The 25,409-nt window shown below is 34.5% G+C and overlaps 1 protein-coding gene across 8 annotated transcripts in view; it reads left to right on the plus strand.

The window, feature by feature from the left end:
* LOC128991610 (serine/threonine-protein kinase OSR1) overlaps positions 1-24,276 on the plus strand; it is a 91,046-nt gene extending 66,770 nt beyond the window's left edge. For 7 of the 8 annotated variants that reach the window (XM_054414639.1, XM_054414637.1, XM_054414636.1 and 4 more), the window contains 8 exons: positions 2,050-2,215; positions 3,660-3,895; positions 4,581-4,695; positions 5,326-5,484; positions 12,209-12,313; positions 20,541-20,656; positions 21,744-21,930; positions 22,034-24,276. In XM_054414639.1, coding sequence (XP_054270614.1) covers positions 2,050-2,215; positions 3,660-3,895; positions 4,581-4,695; positions 5,326-5,484; positions 12,209-12,313; positions 20,541-20,656; positions 21,744-21,930; positions 22,034-22,111 — 1,162 coding nt within the window. In that variant the 3' untranslated portion in view covers positions 22,112-24,276. The remainder of the gene's footprint in view (positions 1-2,049; positions 2,216-3,659; positions 3,896-4,580; positions 4,696-5,325; positions 5,485-12,208; positions 12,314-20,540; positions 20,657-21,743; positions 21,931-22,033) is intronic. The other variant, XM_054414643.1, reaches the window with a different exon arrangement.
* The last annotated feature ends 1,133 nt before the right edge of the window (positions 24,277-25,409 follow it).

Here is a 25,409-nt window from a genome sequence, read left to right on the forward strand (position 1 = left end):
CAGTACATGTGCTATTTGCCTTTCCTATTGGATGAAACTGAATTTAAACATTTTCGCACACTCATCTACGCAGCGTAAATTCAAGTCTGCAAGGACATGATTTTTTGTCTCTACATTTTTGAGAATATAAATTAATAGGCTAGTTTGTTATCTGTTAATTTCCTGATTACAACTATCTTATCTTATCCGAGTGAGTACAAAGGTCACACCAGCCAAAAGTGATTCCAATCACATTATACAACCAAAATAATAACCAACCTTTATAGTATCCAGGCTTAAAGTTATTCCACCCACTGACACATATCCAACCAAAATGATTACCAGCCTATTTCTAATCACTTTGGTCCATCCAGATCCAACTGAAATCAACCCTTACCACTAGCCAACCAAGTTTTATCCAGCCAGCCTAAAAAGATTCCAACCACTTTAATCTACATATTACCAAATGTTTTAGGATCTTGGTTCATTTTATTATTCATTGAGTTTTCATTGTGTGGCCTACTAGTTGTTTCTTACTTAAAACCGTTTTGTATAGGCGGATGTAAATTGAACAAAGAAGAAGAAAGTTTCATCATAGATACAGATATTTGCTGTACCTACCCTTTAGCTCTTTCAAATTTAAGTAGACTTTACGACGTAAAACTGTTCCAATGAAGGCGTGGTTGTTGGCATTAGGTATGATAATGTGTTGCCAAACCTATCTTGACTGCAGATGTTAGGTTAAACAATATAATGTCGATTGTATTGATAATTAATTAGTATATTATCGTCCATAAAATAATTATTATTCTTGCTGCATTGAATTAAAATTTAGATTCCAGTGCAGTAAATTGTTTATATTGCACCTTTCATTTACATGACATCATAAATCATAATTACAACATTGATATCTCAAATCCGTAAAATCCTGTGTCAGATTAGTACACTTATTGAACAATTGTTATGATTTTGCAACAAGGTCGTTTCAGCTTAGTTGTCACTGATACTGGTTATAAATAGCTTATGCAGGATGAGACAGTTTTATTTAAACTATCAATAAACTAATTGGGCTAATCCAGTTCAAATTCAAAGTGTTTGTAAGATTATCGAAAAGGCTACAGCAAATAGAGAATTTTTACATTATCAGCTAATGCGTAGTAAAGTGTATTAACATATAGCAACCTAAAAACATCCTATCAATGGCTGGCTGGTGTAATTTGGGGATTGATTGTTCTATTTATGTCCTGGCTTGGTGTACGTATTGGCAAAGATTAGAGCTGCATAGCATTGTCCTTGGACCCCTTCCTTGCAACTTCTTTGTTTTCATTCCATTAAATTGTTTATAAAAGATATGAGGTGTTTAATTAGAGTTAACATGTCATAAATATCAGATATTTGTTATACAACTAAAAAACATCCAATTTAAATTGTCGAGTGTATAACTAGGTTAAAACAAATCAATCAAATTTGGCAAAAGTCCATGTTATTACAATTCAATTTACAAACAGTGGGAAGTACCTTTTTAAACCGTGTTTTTTCAGCAATAATTTTATGGATTTAAAACAGATAAAATACATTTTAAAAGTCAGAATGCTTCTGCATTTAGGATTAGGCTTTAACTAATGTGTACATGTAGGCCTACATGTATTTGTATAGAATTTTAAAGAATCCAAATAAGTAAAAGTGGAAACCACATAATTATGAAATAAGAAAGACTGTCTTGGGTCATATTTGTTTTTTTATCTTTTGGACATTTATAAATGGTTTCAGTTATAATATTTTCTTCTAAAAGTACAAAATATATGGTTTTGAATAGAGATTAGTCAATATTAATCCAAATAAATTGTTAATATTAATTTTCAAAATTAGTAATTTTAATTTTTATCAAACTCTGTGACAGACAGGTGAACCCCTCATGACTTGTATACCAGACTTGACTGTGGCAGGATTGTAATCCTCAATATCCTGGCCAAGACCACCTGCCCCCTGGCCATTGATTGGACTTAAAAAATTACAGCACTACCAAAACCCTTGAGTAGTAGTTCTAAAAATGTGGTGTGTCGATCACAGGGACATCAAGGCAGGTAACATTCTACTGGGAGAGGACGGCACAGTGCAGATCGCAGACTTTGGTGTGAGTGCTTGGCTGGCCACCGGCCGCGACCTCTCTAGGCAGAAAGTGAGGCACACGTTCGTAGGAACTCCTTGCTGGATGGCTCCGGAAGTCATGGAGCAGGTAATCCTATAATTTGGTAAACCTGTTATCATTTGGAGAAGGTATCCGTTTGGCTAAGCAGATTTCATGATAAGGATATTGAAGCAACACATCGCTTGCAAATAAACTTTTTTAATGAACTACCAATAATGTCTGTGTCCTTGACCCAAAGTGTTTAAAAACCAAGCATTGCCAGCAGTGGCGGCGATAAAAACCTGCGCCCCCCCCCCTCCCCCCGGAAGTTTGTTCACCCCCTCTCAATAATCTTTAAAAACATCACAGGTATTTTCACCTAGGCTTGCACTTGGGCTTGGCATCTCCCGATGCACCGATGCGTCATCATCATCTTCTAAGATTGCTTCCAAAACCTGATTATCTTCATTGGTCACGGAAATACCATCATCATTTCTGTGAATGTGACAAAATCGTCAATACTTCCTGCAGTCATGGAAACATTATCATTATCTACTGCAATTGCAAACAAATTTAGGGCATCTCTTGCAGTTGTGTAAACAACATCACCTCCCGTGACTGCAGGCAAATCCCTATATCTCTGCAGTGACGGGAACATCATCTTTTTCTGAAATCACGGCAATGTACTAAATATCTCCTTTAGAAAAGAAACGTCATCATCGTCTACTGTGATAGCATGAAAATCTTACGTATCTTGCATGGTCACCAAAACATTACTATACTCTTCCGCAACCGCGGCAAAATTTTGAACATCTCCTGCAGTCATGGAAACATCATCATTGTCACCAGCGGGGGAATGTTCTCGTCAACATCGCAAACGCGTGGGTGTGATCCTCGCAGACGCGTTCTGCGGTTGGGATGTTATCGCGGTCGTAAAAGCTCGACTTTAGCTCGATTTTCTAACTTTGTGCAAAATCTCTCGAGCTTGTAGGCCAGACTTTGCTCATATCTAATAATATTGATAAAAGAATGGAATTATTTATTAGCACCTGTCCCTAGCCTCCTAGGTTTATTCGCCGATTTGATCGTTAAAAACGTGGTCTAGTACATTTAGTTGAATCAGCCTAGAGGGGGCCTATCTGGTGTGACCTGCCAGCCAAATTGATTATAAATATAGCGCCTTCACGCAGGCCACGAGGACATTTGATGCAAAGATTCAAAAGCACCCGCATAACTGCAGACAATTTTTTGACTTGGTTAGTAGAGAATTTCTATCTACAGGTTAAGTAGTGTCAGTTAAGCTGTTGTAACTAGGCTACTAATCCTAGCGCTCTCTCTGGTTTCAAAATATTTTTGTCATAAAATGGTAATACTCATATAAATAATTTTATAATAGGGCCAATATGGTAGGGCCCATCACGGGTTTGGTTCCCAGGAAAATCTTCTAAAAAATCCTGGTCAAAGCTCGCCGCCACTGTTTGTCACCTATTAGGTGATGGGAGGCTTAATATGTATCTTACAAAGCATTTCTTAGTTTGGAACCTCTTTGCAGGATCACGGGTATGATTTTAAAGCCGACATCTGGTCTTTTGGCATCACCGCCATAGAGATGGCTACAGGTACGGCACCCTACCACAAGTACCCTCCCATGAAGGTACTGATGCTGACATTGCAGAACGACCCTCCTACACTGGACACTGGGGCGGAGGAGAGGGATCAGTACAAGGCGTATGGCAAGACCTTCCGCAAGATGGTCATAGACTGTCTGCAGAAGGACCCCACCAAGAGGTGAGTACGACAGCAAAACAAGACGGGATGGGAAACAATTTTGTCCCTAGATTTTCAAGACATGATAGGACGGGTCAATAAGGCATAGGAGTAAAATAAGATTAGACTATAATTTGCAAATAAAAATTAATAAGTGTACTTTTAAGGTAGTTTTAGTAAAAACTAGTTGAGATGATTTTAGTAAGTTGAAAGTCACACCTTTTAATTTTCTATACTTAACCCATGGGTCTAAATATTTTTAGAATAGAGCCTCAATTGAATCATGTTAGATGGATCAAGATATCTCATGATGGTGACATCAATAATCAACATCTTCCTCAATCACAGCCTTAAGCTAAAAATAGTAACTTATTATATTCAATTTTAACTAATTGTACCTTTATATACTACTTTTTTGTTGGGAAAATAAAACACATTTGTCCTACATTAAAATTAAAAATATACAAATTGATGATAACCTGTAAACAAAGACAAAGTATCTCAATTGTGAGTGGGTAGCTTTTTCTTGAACTGAATACTTTTATCTAATTTCACAAAAGGCTATTTTAGTTAGTTCTAAATTTGGCACCACCTAGTTTCCTTTGAGATTTACTACATGAATATCTAGACACAATGTGATGGTTTGTCGGTAACTTAAAAAGAATTATCCTTGTTGACAACAATGTTGAGCTGTTATTGGTTGTAGGCCGACTGCCACCGAACTACTGAAACATCCGTTCTTCAAAAAGGCAAAGGATCGCAAGTACCTACAACAGACTTTGGTGGCAATTGGACCAAGCCTTGAAACCAGAGTGCAGAAGGTAAATTATAGTTTTGTTCATTATGAGTAGCACATGAAGCAGTATACTTTATGTAGGTCCTTACGAGTATAAAATGCAATTTTCAATTCATTACAGTACAGCTTCAATAACAAGTCCCTCATGAAGATGATGAAATAAGGCTTGTTATTAAGGTAGACCTTTTTTACGTATGCAATAACAACGTTCATACACAAGCAAGAGGGTATTGAAGAATGACGTTTGTTGTTAAGTTTTTTTGCTGCTGAGGATCTTGTTATTGGGGTTTCACTGTTTATCTGCAACCAACATTTGACTTGAATTTTTAGGCATTGCAAAGTATACCAGTAATATTGTAACCATACTGCATCTGATCGAGTTAGGTAAACTGATTGACAAGGCTGTATGGGAAGGATAGTAGGAGATGTAGATGGGCTGTAGATTGTACATAATTAATAGTCTGAAGAATTCTTCTTCATTTTCTGACAGTCTTTCACTTATCGGTTCTAAAGTTTAGTTCTATTAGGGTAAACTTTACTTAAGTGGTTAATAAACGTGTCTGCCCAATTTGTTAATGTACGCCTTAGTAATAAAATGTAAAATAAATCAATGAGTCCAAATTACTTCAGAGGGTACAATAAAGACTGTTTTTAGAAGCAGGCAGCAGTGACGCGTGAAATGATGATAGAGTACATGTATTACATGCAGCAGATGCAATACTTGGGCCTCTATAGACACAAGCAGGGAGGGCAAAAATCTCTTGCTAGGATCCCCAGTTTTAAACCCCCATCTCATTTGAGAGCTCGTCCCAAGGTAAGCGTTTGCTCGTCTGGGAAAGTGCAACCTCGGGAAAAATGTTCTAGGTCTATGTCGGAAATCATGCATGACGGGGTGTTCCTAAATCGGGGTTTAGTTATGTCAGAAATCAAAACTATTCTTAGAATCAAACAACTGCTTAAAGATATTTATGTTTTTAGTAGGTGTCACTAGATTTAATTATACAATTTTAAAGTTTGATTACACTTTTTTTGTAACATTATGAAGCCAATCTTGTAATACAATTTATAGAGGTCAATCCTGAATATTTGAGTCTTCATCATGCCTAGGTTTAAGCAATATAGTACCGTTGAACACAGTTAAGTTGTGAATAATACTGAATATATTTCCCCCTGCTAGCCGCTCTGTTACCCAACCACCTGTTTAAGTTGTGAAAAATTACCCTATCTCATCTTAAGGTCTGGGTTGGACAAAAAACATGATCAACGCTTTATCTCTGTCTGAAACCCACCCAAATTGCTCCGACGCTTAATTGTTTGGGAAAAATTGTGTCCAAGTGGATTTTTTAAAAATATTTTGAGCACCCTGTAAAATAAAAACACACAATCTTTTAGGATTTGCAAACATGTGATTTATATTTTTATTCTCTTAAGGCCGGTCCACACGCAAGGATTTCACTTACGTTTTATCCGCGCAGGTAAAACGTTGCAGTCAAGTCGTCGCAAATAAATGCGTCCACAGAGTACAAGTTGTCGTTTTTTGACAACTTTCAGTGTATTTGTACGTAATATCATGGAAGATGTGTTACCGTGGTCAAAATTTGCATTCTGTGTTGTAAGAAAGCAAAGAAATTAGTCTGAGCGAAGACGATGCTCAATATGGTCAAGACGTTATTTACTTAAAAGGCAAACATTTCTATAATAGTTTCTCTGTTCACGTTTGAATCTACTGTTTGGTTTTCAACAAGACTCTAAGCCTGACCCTTCTTATCACGGTCACTATGTACCTTGACCTTCCATCAACAAGGAAAACCTCTGTACAGTTCGATGAATTCGACAATAAACTCACAGGGACATTGGTGAAGATCAACAACACTGGAGTTCAAGCGTGAAGACGGAGTTGAAACGGATGACAGTGTACACACGCAACGACTTGTCTGAAAACGTTGTCAAAACTATGCTCTCCTCAATAGTTTTATCCCTCCATCTTCCGTCTCCGCACAGTTAAAAAAAATGCACATTTTTACTGTCCACGCACAACGACTTGACTGTAACGGCAGGTAAAACATACGAGAAATCATTGCGTGTGGACCGGCCTTTAAATTTATACATGTCCCCAAACATATGTATGTAATAAGTACAATATACCTGCATGACTGGGTTGGAAAAAAACATTACATTTCATTCAGTAGTGTTCATTTAAATATAAAGCTCTGCAAAATTTGGTTGCATGCTTTGTAAAATGTTTTGTTTTTATCCATCAATTTTATTTCAAGGTATATTCCTTTCAAAGGTCCATACCTTCATTGTAAGCATGATATCTCTAAATATTCTTTTATAAATTCTTACCTTCATACTGAATTAAGCAGCCCATTTTCTTCTTCTAAGTTCATCCATTTCCAAAGTAATATTTTTTGTATTTAAAGTCTCATTTGCGACTTTTCATTCTATTTCCATTTAATTACTGGACTTCTTATTCTATTTCATTAAGAGTTGACATTTGTCTATAGACAAACCAAATAAAATGTCTAAACATATTCTGAAGAAGGGAAAACGGCTTTGTGAATTAAATTAACACAAGCAATGCAAAAATTGCAATTTTTATAGGGTTGATTCCGAGGCAAAATAAATAAAAATGAAGCATTACTTTTCAAAGATTTAAGACAGTTATTAGGTAAACAGAACTACTAATATCTTTTAGGGGCGAAACCCTAAAAGCCTCACCTTAGTTTCCATTCGTTACTCCGCTAGATCATCATACGCTTTGTAATAACACCTCAATTGTAAAAATAGTTGAGTCGGACGGTTGAAGAAGGGATGACACGAAGGAAGGGAATAAGAAGGGAATAACACGAAGAAACCCTTCTTGTATTAAGTTTATAGACTTTGCATTTGCGGCTCTGTATATGTAATACAAATGAATGCTTACCTGTACCTCTCGAAGTTCTAAAACTTTGATATGGTATTATTGTCTTTGTCTTTATATCTTGTTAATTTTAGTGGCATTATCTATTAGGCTTATTTTTCTAGAATTCTTATCTATATATTAATCACGTACCGGTAAGCCGATTCTTTGTATCAAAATTGTGGGTGACTGGTATATCGTAGAACGACGGGAGAGGGCTCAAATTAAAGGTCTCTATCCCATGACAGCGGGAAAAATACTGGAATTCCCAAATTTCAACCGAAATTGAGATATAACGTAAAATTTTCTCCATAAGGATAGCATTGGAAGCCATACACAGCTGATTTTTTTTATTGCGGTTGATTGCGCTATATTTCCAAGCCAGTATTAAATACGTGTAGTTGGTTTGCTTCTTAGCCAGTTAACTCTGCAATGCACTGTATACTATAATAAAACAACCAGGGATAACGCTATCTATATTTGAGACTTTTTGAAAGCCGAAAACCAAACCAAAGATTTTCGAGTCAACTGTCAATATTGGCTTCCACAACTGGGAAATGGAACCCTAAAACCATAAAATATTACTCAATGAGGCTAATAAAACTGTTCATTTTGTATAGTAAGTTTCATCACGATCGGTCAACGCATAAAGGACAAACATTGGATTTAATATGTATAGATAACAACAACCAAAGTAAACAGAGAGACCTTTTTAGACAAAGATTTGGTGTACAGATGTATCTTGACAAATAAATAAATCTTAGTTTGTTTGGCTATTCAAATAAGTTGCTTTACATTTTGAGGTTTTTTACTACATGTCACTAGTATATTATAATGTCTAATCGTTTGTTATTATGTTTTTCTTCACCATAAGAGACAATTGTAAATAAATACAATGATGTATTTCTTTTTAAAATAACTATTTCTCAAATTATTATATTTATTTGAAAATTTTGAATCTTGCTAATTTTTATGTTTTATGTATTGATAAAACAACGTGTATTTCCACTTTTTTATGTAAATTTACCATCCGTCCAATATGTAAATTGAAGAATTAAAAAATGAAATACTTAGATCAAATAAATAAACATAAAATCTTAGATCTCTCATTGTCCTACTGGTCTCTAGCTATATTTCACTTCATTCATCCTAAAAGATCTTGGTAATCTCAATTACAGATCACTCCAGACAGGTTTGTCAATTCATCGTCAAGTTCTGATTCAGTCACACAGACGTTACCTTTGTCTTGGCAGTTTTAAGGAAAAGCAGACCAAACCTCCACATTTTATTACATCTCAGGTACTTGAAGTTGGTACACCAAGAAGTCAGGTTGTGATCATCTGCTTTCTGAATTTATGCCGAGGTTGCTTCGTGGTAGGAAGAGTGTTATAACCATTTCCAATCAAATCACTGTGCATCAGTTGTCAAATGCTCTTCGTGATGTCAATTCTAAGTGTTTCTTCTTGTTCTTAGATTTTTCTGTTCTTTCGCTTCTGCAAAAGCCTGTCAACAGTTGATTTTCTATCGATTGTCTCGTCTCAACTTAAGGCAGTTAAGGCTCCTTATTTCGGCTTGTGCGTCATTATCCTTTATTTACTTTTACTTGTCTTTTTCACTTCTGGGGAATTAAATGCTTTGTATTTGTTTCACTTCTATCTCTTAAATGCTGCACTAGCCATTGGGACGCTCTTCCTAAGACTTCATGAGGAGGGGAGTGAGAACAATAACAAGTCAACTCATAAAACTAACAACGACCACACATGGGAAGGGCGGAAAACACAATGAGCGAAAGCCAAGTAGAGATTTCAATAATTGATTTATTATTTTTGAAAAGAGTTGATTTGAGATGAGTTACTATTGCTACAAAACACTTAACAACACATTAAACTATTTTGAACAAAAACATCGTTTACCCTGTGGACAACCGCCAGGGAGGGAAAGATAGTGCAAAACTAAAACTCACAGACTCTTCTAACATGACTGACTACCAAGTCTCTCGGTTCGGCAGTCCTAGTCACAGGAAATGCTCCTCTTTTCAGCATAACTAATAGACCACACATTCCATGCCACAACCAAACCATCGAACGTGATGTAGCAATCGATGTATCCAATTTCCAATACTTTGAGTGTCAACCAAAACCGTAATAAAGTTGCAACACGTTTCCATTGCCTAATTGTCGATAGTAAATGCAATGGGAAAAATTTACCAAAAACTTTCTTTTGGACCAATATTCATTATATTCTTTAATAAACACCAGATCGTCATTAATTGTGTTACTGAAGTTTTTGTATGGGAACCCCCTTCCTATGGAGGGATCAGTCTGTTCCATGACCTTACACTAGATTTTGATGTTTGATTCAAAAGCGTAGAATTTTTACGGGTTGTTTTGGTTTCTAAGTAGTAAGTAGGTACCCTTAAGAGGATAAAGGTCTCACTATACAGACCATAGTAATAGCTACTTCTCTGGATACGAGCTGATCCAGTGGTAGAGTATGGGGCTTTGCTCCCCGAGGTATCGGGTTCAAATATTTCCAATCATCAATGGCTTAGCTATGTTATAATGCCGCAAGGGCAAGCCTGTAGACCTAGCTTGAAGTAGTGTGTAAATTGGTTTTGGGCAGAGCCTAGCTTTCTAGGATCTGAAGGAAGGGCATAAAAAATAGTCACTTCCCTATTTTACATTAATCTTAATAGCCTTAATAACAAGAATTAGTTGAATAATTTGTTAACAAATTATTGAATATAATATAATCAGTTTAATAAACCACTTGCAACAGGCTGCAACTATGTGATACAATTAGTCTATTTTTAGAGATTACAGCGTAAAGAATAACTTTATTTAGTGAATACTGTTCATGGTTTCATGTTACAAAAAAAATAAGCTAGTACAGTAGTGTGACGTGACTTGGAGCTGTTAAATTCCTGTTTCATGTCTGATTCAATTTGCTGATTAGCTGTATAGGTAGTTGAAGTTTTTTCTGCCTCTGGAAACTGATGCAGCTTTTATCTTATATTCTTTAATCCAAGTTAGCGACTGTATCAAGCAAAATCTCAATCAACATCAACTATCAAACAGTTCATCTGCAGATTAAAATGTTTTGAATTTCTCTAAACGTTATCACAGTTGTGTATCAAATTCTTACTGTTTTGACGTACAAATCTTGCCACTATGGATCATTGGGTAGGCCTAATTGTAATATGTATTCATTTTAAAATATAAATTTATTAGTATTAATGCAAATTTGCATATTCACAAATTTAAAATAATATTTAGAACTTGATTTATTTGAACTTTTTTACAAGTTAGTAAATTGTGTACGTTGCATATTTATAGGAAAGTGTAATTTACAAAATCCAAATTTAGACCAATCTTAGTGCTATATCTGCACACCTTAGTACAATTATATAAGTAGCCTATATTAACTTTTGTATGAAAGCATAAACTCCTATCTTCATGTAACAGGAAAAAATATAGGCTAATATTTCAACTATATAATAATTTTTTTTAATACCTGACAGGATATTTAGATTCATGGTATGATTTTTTTATTAAATATTTGCATGAATTGACCAAGCCATTAACAATAATAAACCTCTCCTATAATGGTTTAAGGTTTGATAAAAATAATTGCTGTTATTTGAACAATGTGTTTGTAGTTGAGTTTTTTTTTAATTATTGCATCTGAAGTATCTCAGGGCATCTTAAGTATACATCTATTTTTTTACATGATATACCCTACACACATTTTTCATTTCAACTTCTTACCTATTTAGCTATTTAAACCTTTTTGGACAAAATGACAATGCCTATTACCACTCTGTTCTTCTGCTGCTTGAAGTGTAGTGTCAAATATATCAATGAAATTTGTCCTCATGTTGTGGCAACAGTTGGCTCAACTTTCATCTACAAATCAAATCTTTCATAATTTGTGATATTTTGCAAATCTTTAATAATTTATTTTTCTCTAATTGTTTGGCTGAAGTGGTATAACATTACGACTATGGTAGATGTGTAATACTATAGTATACTGTAAATTTAAAGAAGGAAATTTTATCAAACTGTGTCCTCCCCCATTGTAAACGCAAAGCTTGAGTATAAATGAAATAAGCATTTTATACTTATATGCCAATCTCGTTCGAAGGACGGGTACTCTGCTAGTGTTTCCATATGTAAAAAGGTAGGCCTATTGACCCACTAGTAATCCACCCAGTTGCATGTGAGGCTAAAAAAACATTCAGTAATGTCTATGTACTTTTGTGTTTTCAAATTAGAAATAATTAGTTAAGCCTTTACTATTTTGTTTAAAAATCATGGGAAATGGTTCTGTTACATCCAATCATTTAAAGGCGTATGTTTTACGTTTTGTCAGTCAAAAAGTGTTGTTCTGATGTGCAAAATATTCCTATTTTCACTCACCTGATAGCTCTTATAAAACATTGTAAACGGTTTATTGCTTTGTACTTTGTAAGTGATCCCCATACATTTTTGTCCAAACTTAAATAAAGTGTTGAATGTAAGGTTTTTAAATTAGCTTCTTTCATTAAATTAAATTAGATATAGTTTCTGTTTTTTTTGTGCATTTTGGAAAGACACGAGTTGAACTGCTTGGTAGTTGTATTGATGATGTTGTGCAGGCCACCAAGAGACAGCCAGGAGCCTCGGGAAGACTCCACCGCACAGTGACTGGAGAGTGGGTGTGGAGCTCTGAGGAGGAGGGCGACCGTTCATCTGACGAGGAGGTTGGCCATAGAGTAATCAAAATGTTTCAGAGATTTACTAAACTCTGTTTAAACTACCTAATTGTTCAGATAAGCTGAAAATGCAGTAATATTACACAAAAATAAGAACAATGTATTTTATAACTTTAAATGGCTAAGTATTATTTCTGTGTAGTATCATCAAGTCATCAAAATACATGTACAACTAGGTGAATCCCGTCGAAATCGACGGATACTTAGGTTTTACGTAAATTCAGCTAACTGCGATGGATAGAGTGAAGTTATTAAAATCTTAGGGAGGATAAACATAATTATGAGTAAGACGATAGTGTACCTTAAAAAACGTGGTTGATGAATTCGTTGAATTCAATATTTTCTGCCCTTTCATCGGCTTTAGGCTTCAAAAGGCTTTTCAGGAGTCTTACTTACAATTTTAATAGTTTCTTGTTCATGAATTTTGTTCATTTTATAGGGAAAGAAGTTCATATAATTGGTCTGTCATATGACGAAAAGAGTCAATATTTCTAAAATAACTGGTTCTATCTGCTTTGGGAAAATCATTCAGATCGTATTTGGATTGTATAAGTGAATCACCATCTTTGGTCATAAAAATACAGAATTTTTTCAGAGGGAGGCATATTTAAATCTCTTTTCTTTTTTGTATTTGATAAAAATATCTGATTCTCCAGAAAGCAGTAACATTCTTACTTCGATCCAAGCAATTTTAATTCCTTCTCTCGCCACATCGACCCATGTATTTAATCATCCTGTACTTACTTGCTAATTGATTAACTTATGGGATAGTTTTGCAATGGCCATATCGATCCCATAAAGCTGTGCATGTATTTTGAGGATGTAATGAAACATAATTGTAGGAAATTTGACCACAAATCTTGAAAATTTGCGGAGCCAAATCCATAACCTAGTCCAGCCTTGGTAACAAATTATGCAAATGCGATGAGATGTGATGGCACTGTTGTGTTTCTGAATGTTTTGTATGTAGTGAGGTTTAGATGCGTTGTTCAACCTAGCTAGATGTGTACATCAAAGTAAAAACCCTGTACACATTTTTTTAAATAGGCTACCTGAATTGACATTAATTTACCTACTTCACCAAAACCATAGATGAAACATACTCCGTAGTTGGTCTATTCCAAAACTTGAACACAGCTCTTATTCTCCTCATCTATAACACAATTTTCAACCCGGTTATCGAGAACTTTTATACCAATAAATGAATTTCTGGTCTTCTTTCTTGAATTTAATAATATTCTTGAACCTTACAATATGTATAAGCTAACCCGATAAGGAATAATTATATGTTCCTTTGAAACTAATATGTCACACTGATTTCATAATTTCAAATTTTTTAAGAGCAATAAAGCACAGATTTTTTAACAACACATTTAAAACGTATCATAAATTCATAATTTTGTTGAAACTATAAAAAGCTTGCCATGCAGTGAAGAATCAATTTAAAATCATAAATAATAATGTGTAAACATTTCATTTTGACAGTTTCAGTAGACCTTTGAATACAATTTTAATATTAACAGCTGGTTCATTAAAAGTAGTGTAAAATTATCCATATGGTGGTAATGTAAACAAAACTGCTGAGTGAACTTTAGAGGCCTCTGGGGCAGAGCCCCAAGGAAATTTACCTCGTTTCTCTTTTGAGGGCTCACCTACAGACCAATACCTTTCTTTAGACACCCCTACCAAGTTTCTACACTCAGCCGTTCTCTCAAATTAGCTGTGAAAAAACCCCGTTTTTCCTCCATAAGAATAACATGGGATGGGAATATAAAGGCCACTGGGGCAGAGCCCCGAGGGAATTTACCACGTTTCTCTTTTGATGGCTCATCTACAGACCAAGGCCTTTCTTTAGACACCCCTACCGAGTTTCTACGCCCAGCCGTTCTCTCAAATTAGCTGTCTCAAAGAAAAACAGTTTCAAATTAATATATAGACTAGTAGAACCCCGTCAAAATCGACGGTTAATCTTGAGGTTTTATGTAAATTCAGCTAACTGCGATAGATAGAGTGAAGTCATTAAAATCTTAGTTAAATGAAGGGAGGATAAGCATGATAATAAGTATGACGATTGTGTTCCTTAAAAAACGTGATTGATGAATTCGTTTAACACAATATTTCCTACCTTTTTATCGGCTTTAGGTTGCCCAAAAGGTTTTTTAGGAGTCTTATAATTGTTAGTTCATGAGTTTGTTTCATGTCAAAGCCACTTTCACTATATGGGAGAATGAGTTCATATAATTAGTCTATCATGTTACGGAAAGAGTCAATATTTATTACTAACAACTAATTTAATTTGCTTTAGGAAAATCATTCAGATTGTATCCGGATTTATAAATAAATCTTCATCTTTGGTCATAAAAATACAAAATTTTATCAGCATATTAAATCAGTTTTTTTGTATTTGATAAAAATATCTGATTCTCTAGAAAGCAGTAAGATTCTTATTTCGATCCAAGCAATTTTAATTCCCTCTTTTGCCACATCGACCCATGTATTTAATCATCCTGTTCTTACTTGATAATTCATTAACTTATGGGATAGTTTCGCCTTGGCCAGATCGATAACATAAAGCTGTGCATGTATTTCGTGGATGGAATGAACCATAATTGTTGGGCATTTGATCACAAATCTTGAACATTTGCGGAACCAAATCCATAACCTAGTCCAGCCTTGGTAACAAATTATGCAAATGCGATGAGATGTGATGACACTGTTGTGTTTCCGAATGCTTTGTATGTAGTGAGGTTTAGATGCGTTGTTTGACCTAGCTACATGTGTACAGCAAAGTAAAAACCCTGTACGCATTTTTTTAAATACCTGAATTGTCATTAGTTCACCTACTTCACCAAAACTATAGATGAAACATACTCCGTAGTTAGTCTATTCCAAAACTTGAACACAGCTCTCATCCTCAACGTACCCATCGATGACACAATTTTTAACCCGATTGTCGAAAACTTGTATACCAATAAATGAATTCCTGGTGTTCTTTCTTGAATTCAAAAATAAATGGTAATTGAGAGTAGGCAAAAAAAGGCAAGTGCAAGCCTTACAATATATATAAGCTAACCCGATAAGGAATAATTATGTTCCTTTGAAATTAATATGTCACTCTTATTTCATAATTTAAAATTTTCTAAGAGCAATAAAGCATATATTTTTGATCAAAACATTTAAAACGTATCATAAATTCGTCATTTTGTTGAAATTATAACAAACTTGCCATGTAGTCCAAGCATATGGGGAAAAAAGATGATGTTTTCAGGAAAAAATTCCCGAAGTTTTTTTCTCAGTGGTTTCTTATGTATTTTTTGACGCTGAATCCGATTTTAAACTTTGCCACCTCGCCAGAGGTGAGCTAACTTCAGAAATCGCAAAAAACTAATAAAATACTGTACTTTGTTTTACTTTTTTGCATATAACTCACAAACGGAGTATTTTTTTGCAATAACTGTCATTTACTAAATTAAAGTACACTAAATTCCCTACAATATACGTATATTAACATTATTTCTACGATGTTCCAAACTGACGCTAGAGGACGATCAAAATTCATCATTTTCTTTTACCTATTGGAAAACGTAGGAAACACCATTATAAATCCTTGGATTAGTCACCCAACGAGCTCTATTTCATGAATTTTGATTATTTTATAATTATATGGTAGCATTAGGTCACATTTAGTGGTACAAAAATGTAAGTGAAGTTTATTCGGTGTATTAAGTCGGTAACCACAGCATAAAAAAATAAGAAAACAATTTTCAATTTAAATACATTTGAAAATTATTATTATAAATAAATCATAGGGTCGACTAAAAATATAGTTTAATGTGCTGGGGCTGCAGTATGGATACCATTTTCTCCATATATGTACATTATATAGATAGTATAATTATGAATAGACACACTATACAGAAAATATACAGGGGGTGTTGACTGAAATGCTGTAGATGAGCTTCTATTTATTAAATTAACATGTACAACCATAGCTTTTATTTTCCTATTTTCACCTCACTTGCCGTCTTTATTTTATTTACTGTCTTTAGTGCCTTTACTTTACCTTGTTGGAATAGAGCGGACGTCGAGTCATAAGACAGTTATAAGACTAACAACCTCTATACCTATCATTGCCGGTTTTCTAATCCCAATTCAACAACAAACGAAATTACCGAGGCAGGGGAGAGACTCTTGGTGGACAACATCCCAGGTCCTTCTACAGAACATCCATCTCAAAGCTCAGCCCACATCCGAGGACCCCTAGCCAGTCAAGAAAATAAAGATGACAAGTGAGGAGAAAATAGGAAAATAAAAGTTATAGTTGTACATGTTAATTTAATAAATAGAAGCTCGTCTATAGCATTTCAGTCAACATCTCTGTCTATTTTCTGTATATAGTGTCTACATTTTATAAAGATACTATCTATATAATGTACATATAACGGGAAAATGGTATCCATACTGCAGCCCCAGCATAGTAAACTATAGTTAGAATTGACACATTGATTTATAATAATAATTTTCAAAGGTATCTTATATAAAAAAACCATGGTTTATCTATAAAAAAAACATGGTTTTTCTTTTCTGACTACGTTTGGCTCTTCTACCTGACCGATTAACATGATTTAGGTCTCAAATTGAAGGTATGTACGCACAGATTTGCCATCAAGCATCGGCATGTATTTATCTATAATCCCACTCAGGTTATACGTAAACGAAATTTGCTCTCCATGTATTTCTTATGGGAGATAAATTTGGTTTCTCTTTGCCGAGTTCGTTTGGCTCTACTGCCCGACCGATTTTCATGATTAGGGTCTCAAATTGAAGGTATGCAAGCACAGATTAGCCATCAAGCACCGGCATATATTTATCTATAATCCCACTCGGCTTATATGTAAAAGAAATTTGCTCTCCATGTATTTCTTATGGGAGATAAATTTGGTTTCTCTTTTCCGAGTTCGTTTGGCTCTTCTACCTGACTGATTTTAATGATTTAGGTCACAAATTGATGCCATACACGCAAATAATTCACATCATGCATCGGCATATATTTACCTACTGTTTTACTCCACTAAAAACATAATTTGATTATTTTCGTATTCTTACATCAATTTAAGATGTATTTCACCTTTTGTAATTATATAATCGTACTGTATATATTTTGGTCTAAGAACTTTCTTTTATATAAGTAATTGGGATACTGTATTGTTCAATCAAAAATTATAAATTTGATTATTTCTCGGATATTATATTTATTTTAACGCTGCGGAGCAGCATGGGTCCTCTAGTTTAAATTGAAAATTGTTTCGTTATTTATTTATTGCTATGCTATGGTTACCGACTATAAACATCACTTACATTTTTTTACCACTAAATGGTACCATATAATTATAAAATAATCAATATTCATCAGTCCGTTGAGTGTCTAATCCAAGGATTTATAATGGTGTTTTCTACGTTTTCCATTAGTAAAAGAAAATAATGAATTTTGAGCGCGCTCTAGCGTCAGTTTGGAACATCGTAGAAATAAAGTTATTATACGTATATTGTAGGGAATTTAGTGTACTTTAATTTAGTAAATGACAGTTATTGCAAAAAAATACTCCGTTTGTGAGTTATATGCAAAAAAGTAAAACAAAGTACAGTATTTTATTAGTTTTTTGCGATTTCTGAAGTTAGCTCACCTCTGGCGAGGTGGCAAAGTTTAAAATCGGATTCAGCGTCAAAAAATACATAAGAAACCACTGAGAAAAAATCTTCGGGAATTTTTTCCCGGGAAATTCCTTTATGATTGGACTAATGCAGTGGAGAATAAATTTTAAATCATAAATAATAATGTAAACATTTAATTTTGACAGTTTCAGTAGACCTTTGAATACAATTTTAATATTAAAAGCTGGTTCATTAAAAGTAGTGTAAAATTATCCATATGGTCGTAATGTAAAAAAAATTTCTGAGTGAACTTTAAAGGCCTCTGGGGCAGAGTCCCAAGGAAATTTACCTCGTTTCCCTTTTGAGGGCTCACCTACAGACCAATACCTTTCTTTAGACACCCCTACCAAGTTTCTACGGCCAGCCGTTCTCTCAAATTAGCTGGGACAAAAACCCAGTTTTTCCTCCATAAGAATAACATGAGATGGGAATTCAAAGGCCACTGGGGCAGAGCCCCAAGGGAATTTACCACGTTTCTCTTTTGATGGCTCATCTACAGACCAAGACCTTTCTTTAGACACCTCTACCGAGTTTCTACGCCTAGCCGTTCTCTCAATTTAGCTATGACAAAGAAAAACAGTTTCAAATTAATATATAGATTCCTAATATTTTCAGTTAAGGCGAATTTTCCTAGTTAACCAATTCAGCTGCACATTTTGGCACAAAAACTTTACACAAGACTTGGGAACAGCGGTTTACCTAGCTACCAAATCTGGCACTACCCTGAAAACACTGCCACAAAAACAATCGCACAACATCCACGATTCCTTAGCCTTATTTAGCAGCTAGGACACTCATTTACATCCCCACACACATGACACCCATCAGCATTCGTGAACACCCTGTTTGGTATTTCAGAACACAACAATGTGTTGTTAATTTTTAATTAGTAAACTTTTCTCCTCAACATGTAGTTTGAATTAGGTGGACTCTGGCATATAAATAAAGAGTATTACCTTTTACCAACATCAATCCTTGCACATTTTGCACTTGTTTCCAATGCACTATAAACACTTTTGTCACTCCTGAGTTTTGAAAATACAATGCCTTTTTAAAACTAATGTCTTCGTCTTCTCTGTAAGACTTGTCACTGTGATAAATCAAATATCCACTCATACATATTCAGTACTACATACGAGGGGCGTTTTTTTAATGTAAGGGCCGTTTGTGCATATAGCTCAGTAGTTCTGTTTACTGGCATTAACTTATTATCAGAATCACACCAATCGCAGCTCTGTAGCTGACATTATGCTTTGCTGTGTGACAAGAAAATATTTTTAACTATTGAATCTTCCACTGCATGCAAGTTAAGGTCAGTGGTACGTTTTTGTACTGCAAAAAAACATATCCGATGCAGAAATTCATCGCCATATGACTGAAGTTTATGGCCCTAAATATGGTATCTAATATTTACCCGTGAACCCAAGCAATAATTCAACGGAATTACAGCACTCAACTCCCTCGTCAATTTCAAAGCCAAAGCCCTTTGGGACCAGCCTGAGCGTTCTTCATCATAGACATTTTCACAGCAATTTAAAATTTTTTAAATCTATTTCCACACTTAACCTTGACTTGTTGCAATTAGGATCATTTCATTAATTCATCTGGTGATGAATGTCTGCATTGGGAGATGTAAAATGCAATTGTGCACGCCCTCAGTTCTAAAGGGTAGTGTGGGGCTCACACCAACCATCCAACCAGGTATCCTCCCATTAAAAGCATCCCCCCCTCTCCCCCCCACTCAGTAGTGGGAGGGTGATCAGTGTTTAGTGGTAATCCACCGCATCTGCTGGAATGATATCTGTACTGTAACAACATGATTTAGTGAGGACTCCAACAACTCTAACAAGAGAGTGAGTGACTCAATTTAGAAATTGTTTATTTAAACACTATAGTCCGTCCGTTTGGCTATGATACCCAGCAGATTAGGAACCTTCTCGGAACTCGACTCACCCTTCAGACCCGCTCGCCAGGCTGGCTTTTGTTAAAAAGTTGACCTATACCTACTGTCACAGTTCCACATATCTGTAACTTTTTTTATTTTAAGTTCAAATTTAAAATAAATTGTTCTCTGTACATTTGAGTTCTACATGAAATTCCAAAAATAATGAGTCCAAACACGATGTGGATACTTAATATCTACAATCTGAAAGTAGTACAATTACTCCGTATCGTCACCAGCTTTGTCCGACTTACAGGTCGTAGATATTAAGAATCCACAGCGTGTTTGGACTCATTATTTTTGGTATTTCATGTAGAACTCAAATTTATAAAGAAAAATTTATTTTAACTTAAAACAAAAAAGTTACAGATCTGTGGGACTGTGACAGTGGGTGAGTCACTGTTTGTCCGGTAAGCCCGACGAACGGGTTGAGAGGGTGAGTTGATTTCTGAGAAGGTCCCTAATCCGCTGGGTATCATAGCCAAACGTACGGACAATAGGTTATTTAACTAAGATTTATTTTTACTATAAATAATTTACTACAATGTTCTCATGTGGTAGGGAGCTGAGAAGCCGATGAACAACATAGAAGGAGGAAATTCCAGCGGAAGTGAGCATGAGACTGAGAACGAAGCTTTGAGCACTACGATGCCCATCAACCTGGTCCTCCGGATGAGGTATGTGTACAGCTGGGCTAGCCCGAACATGTCATTGAGCAGTAGAGAGTATTTAGTTTGAAAAATTACATCTATGATATGATATTTTGTCAGGCGTGTTTTAGATTGTGTGGGGGATTTCAATAGGCTAGATCTATTATTACGATGAGAAGAGTGGTTATTCTCAATTTTCGATGGGCTTGTCATGAGTGGTGGAATTTTTGATAATAATGTTGGAGCTATTTTGAAACATGGTAAAAATAAAAGATTTGAATGATTATAAAAAACATTGTTTTACTCCTCTTCTTAAGGCTAATTATATTTAAATTCTGAAGCTTTACCTAGTTTCACTGCAATTTTTCAAGTCTGTTTGGAATAGTTAGATGTCTTAGAAATCCTCCACCAACACCTAGACCTCACCATTACCCAAAGAATATTAGCAACCATTATTGATAAAGACTTTAAAATCACTCTTTTTCTGAATGAGATTATTATTAAGTTTGTAATTAACAATATTAATCATGTAGGTAATTCTTGGTGCAAAATATCAGTCATCCACAGTTTTACTTTATACTTTTTATTTTTTAGTTTACTTTTTAATCCAAAGACTTTATCAGAGTTTAAGTAACTAACTTGAATAGTTGATAGAAGTTACGTTTCTTCTAATTTTTCCAGACATCCTGAATCCTATGTTCCCTTCCTTATTGATGACATAAAGTAAGTTTGCTTCTTTAGCACGTAGCTAACTGTACATACCGTAGCATTAAATTTAAATGTAAATACTGTGAAATATCTTATTATGACACACTGAAACAAGTTGATTTAACTTAAGTTGGTTTTTTAGTAAAATAGAAAAATGTATACATAAAATGTGGGGAGAAACATTTTTTGTCACAGCTAACTAAAACTGCCATTCAAAATACATTTCTTTTATCATCGGACCCAAACTTTTAGTTGTATTTTAATATGAGTTCACAAATATAATGCTTATATAACATGGTCGAATTTTGTCACTTCCAACTCATTTTGCTCTGCTTCTACACCAATCACTAACCTTGTAGATCAATTAATTTTAAAGAGCACATTTTATTCACTAGTATATTTTTAGGAACTCGCGACGAGAATTAAACGACATCAGGTTCGAGTTCTTGATGGGAAAAGATAGTGCAGAAGGCATTGCAACGGAGCTCGTGGGCGCAGGGTTGGTTGACGGGAGAGACATGGTCGTCATTGCTGCCAACCTACAGAAGCTGATTGACAGCAACGGCCAGCAACGACAAGTTACGTTTCCCTTGGTGAGTTTGGAATTATAAAATTGTTAACCATATTTAATTTTCACCTTTATTTTCATTTTAACACTACTCGAAAATTATATATTAACTACGTCCTATGTTACAGAACTCAGGGATTGCAGCCAATGAAGTTCCTGATGACAAGGCGTTGATCGGCTTTGCACAAATCTCATTGACGGACTAGCGTTCGCCCTCGCCTCGGCGCGAGAAGAGAGACACTTCACCTCGCCGATAACGGGTAGATATCGGACAATCAGGTCGGTAGCGGGTCGTGAGTCGCTTCTAGCCCCGTCAATTACTCCCAGTGACAGACAATTGCTTCAACAAAGTAAACAGCCCTCAGATTATTCCGTTAGGCATATTTCAAAGGTTTGGTCTTTTAAATCATTCTGTATTTATATTTCTTAACCTTGAGTTTGTACAGATAATTTTAACCATTTGTTAGCAAAGATTAAATTTTATCTAAGTGTTATTATTCTTCAAACTCTTTGTTTAAAGGTAATGTAAATCAGTGAAAGTGTCTTTCTATATTTGTGAAATAGTTTAAAAAGCCTTGTAAACATAGGTAATATATCCTGTATACTGTAGTATTTATTTGATGATGTTTATTTTAATAATATTTAGAACTTGGAAAATTAATAATATTTTCATTCTTTTTCAACGTAATTGGTTATTAGTCATGTATGGGTAAAAGAGTTTTTGTTACTTCATTTGTTTGTCAAAAAATTCTACCAAAAACCTTAATGAACATCGAGAATATTTTCCAATGTACTTCAATTACATCAAAAGATAAATTTTTTGTATCTGTACTTGCAAATGTATGCATGTATATTGTCTGTAACAATAGAAAATTCAAGGTGGAATATCTTTTATAAGAGCGACTCCAAAACAAGTATTAAGAGCCTCACAAACGTCTGTAGTCAAGTCATGAAGCATCGAAGACAATAATATTTAAAGCAAAAATAGAAGTGTGTACAATACAGTTTATTTATTGTTATATTGTTATTGTTTAAATCTTGTGGTGCTTTTAGTTAAGTGATTTGAATTTAGTTGGTTTGTGCCAGAAATGCATACATACCACAGTTTGTAGACTAAGTGTTATTTTGTTTTTGTTGTATTTTTTTTCTATTCGGTTGTTTGTTTTCATCAGTTTGTAGTAGCTTGCTCGGACGGGAAGGGACCTGCCTAGTGGACAGACTCTATAGCTTAGCCACAAAACATTGTTGTTTAGAATCCTTGCAAATATTCTAAATGGCCATCGATGATCTGAACTCTATCTGGGTTCAGATTTAGCTTTCCTGCCTGTTGACTGGTTAATATATAATATTAGAAGCTAAGGTATCATGTGATTTAGATCATAGAAATATAATCTTCTCTTTACGTATCAAGTAGAGTAAAAATAAAACTTATTAAAGCTTTTGAGCCAGATATTGCAAACTAATTTCTAATGAAAATTAAAAAAATGATTTTGCAACATTTTTGCATTGAATTTGTAAATTATATTTATTTATTACATGTAATTGTTTTGCATTTTCAGTCTTTAAAATATCATTGCCAATCAGCATAGGAGTATGATTTTCAATTTACCAGATATTTTTAATTTACAATTCAAATTTTTGATTACATTTTTGTGTCAGTCTTCTTTATTTGCCATCTGCTTGATTATAATCATGAATATTGCCAATTTCAATACAAAATGTATTGAGTTTTTACACATTACAAGAATTTATTAGCAGCCTCCTCTATTACTAGGCCGCGGCATTGGTGTGTGGCAACGTTGCAACGGCATCCCTATTGCCATGGTAATAGCAGAAATATCAAAAGTGTAAAAATTGCCTACATGATCCATTATACATTACAGCAACAGTGGTTTTGGTTTGACGGGACATCGGTGTAGCCACTTTTGCCTCACCGTAGCCTTGTATTAGAAGAGGTAGAAGAGATATGTCTCTTTATTTTAATCTTTTGTTCAGAAGATTTTGTATCCTATTTTGTAATTTTAACTAATAATAATCCGTCATTCAACCTCAGTTTCATTACCTAACTGGGATTGTTGTATTATAATCTGATAACAACAATGTTTCCATTGGAATCTGATTGGTTTCATAACATTTTCTACTGAATGTTAACTGGATGCAGTCAATTCTATGTAGCGTATTATTGTATATAAGCCCTTATGTACATTTAAAATCAAAATCCACATTCCACGCAGTGGTTTCCCCTCCGTTCCCAATAGTTAGTTTCATCTCATATCCCCGTATTCACTATGTATTCGTATACAAAACTAGAAATTAATTATTTACTTTGTTAATTGCCAATGTACTTAAAAATTAAATTTGTTTGAAAACGCTTTGTCTTTGGTCTACACCTGGAACTTTCTGTTGTTTGATTTTGTTAGGTACACCACAAAGTGTTTTATCAGTTTTTATTTTATTTCTGCCCAATTAACTCGATAAGTCCCTTACGTCGACAAATTGGATGGGAATAAATACATTTTTCAATTCAACGACATCTCAAATTTCCATAATATGGAAAACACAACACAACATTGGTTCATCTTCAGACAAAGAAGCAGGTTGAATTGATCTCTTGCTAAAGGTGTTCTAGAAGGAGGTTAGGCATGCAGCTCCTTTATAGGATGGTTTTCTTTTAGTGTTTCCTTATCGATTTTATTAGGGTGTAAGGCTAATTCGTTTGGTGTTGTGAAATGTGGTGATTGTATAATGTTTTGCTACAAAGATAAACCAAACTCATTATTTTTAATTATGTGTATTTTTCAATGGAAATACATTGAAGTAAGTGATGTGTGTTATTTCAATATGATTAAAAAAACAGATCATACACTTTACAAGGGCTGTCAATAAATTAAGCCATCTGAACCAAATCTGACGGTTAAAATCTGAGACACACATCGTGTTCACTACTGTTTTAACCGAATCTGAGACCGACATTGGGTTCACTACTGTTATAACTGGTTTCCTCACCTATGCGAAGATTACTCATCAAAGTAGCCCAAAATGGTTTGAAGGAAAATCTTCATTCCCGTCAAGTATAAATCATGTTCTGTGATAAGTTTTCTGTGCTTTAACTTAAAAGTGAACTCCAGTTTCCAGTAGACGGATATGAATGGAGTAAAATGCTTGGAGGTAGAAAATGCACATGAAGCATGATTGGAGTTAAGATGGAATCAAGCATTTGTTCCAGCTTTTTAACATACTTTTACCAACAAAATAATTAATCATTAATGCCAAACTTGAAGAGGTACAAGTCTATGTGGATTATATTATATTAATCAAATCCGAGGGACCCTCTTCCTTTATTTATTCCTCCTATTCTTTATTTTTCAATCTTTATTTCAGGGTTTTGATAAAAACCTGAACTTTATCCCATCTTTATAGTAATAGTGTATAATTTTAATTTAGTGAAGGATAATCGAGAAACCAAGAATAACATTGATAATTCCATCACAAAAAAAACATACC

This window comes from Macrosteles quadrilineatus, unplaced genomic scaffold, assembly GCF_028750875.1.
Source record: "Macrosteles quadrilineatus isolate MER2022 unplaced genomic scaffold, UCM_ALF_1.0 Scaffold_4__1_contigs__length_99947679, whole genome shotgun sequence".
Lineage (NCBI taxonomy): Eukaryota > Metazoa > Arthropoda > Insecta > Hemiptera > Cicadellidae > Macrosteles > Macrosteles quadrilineatus.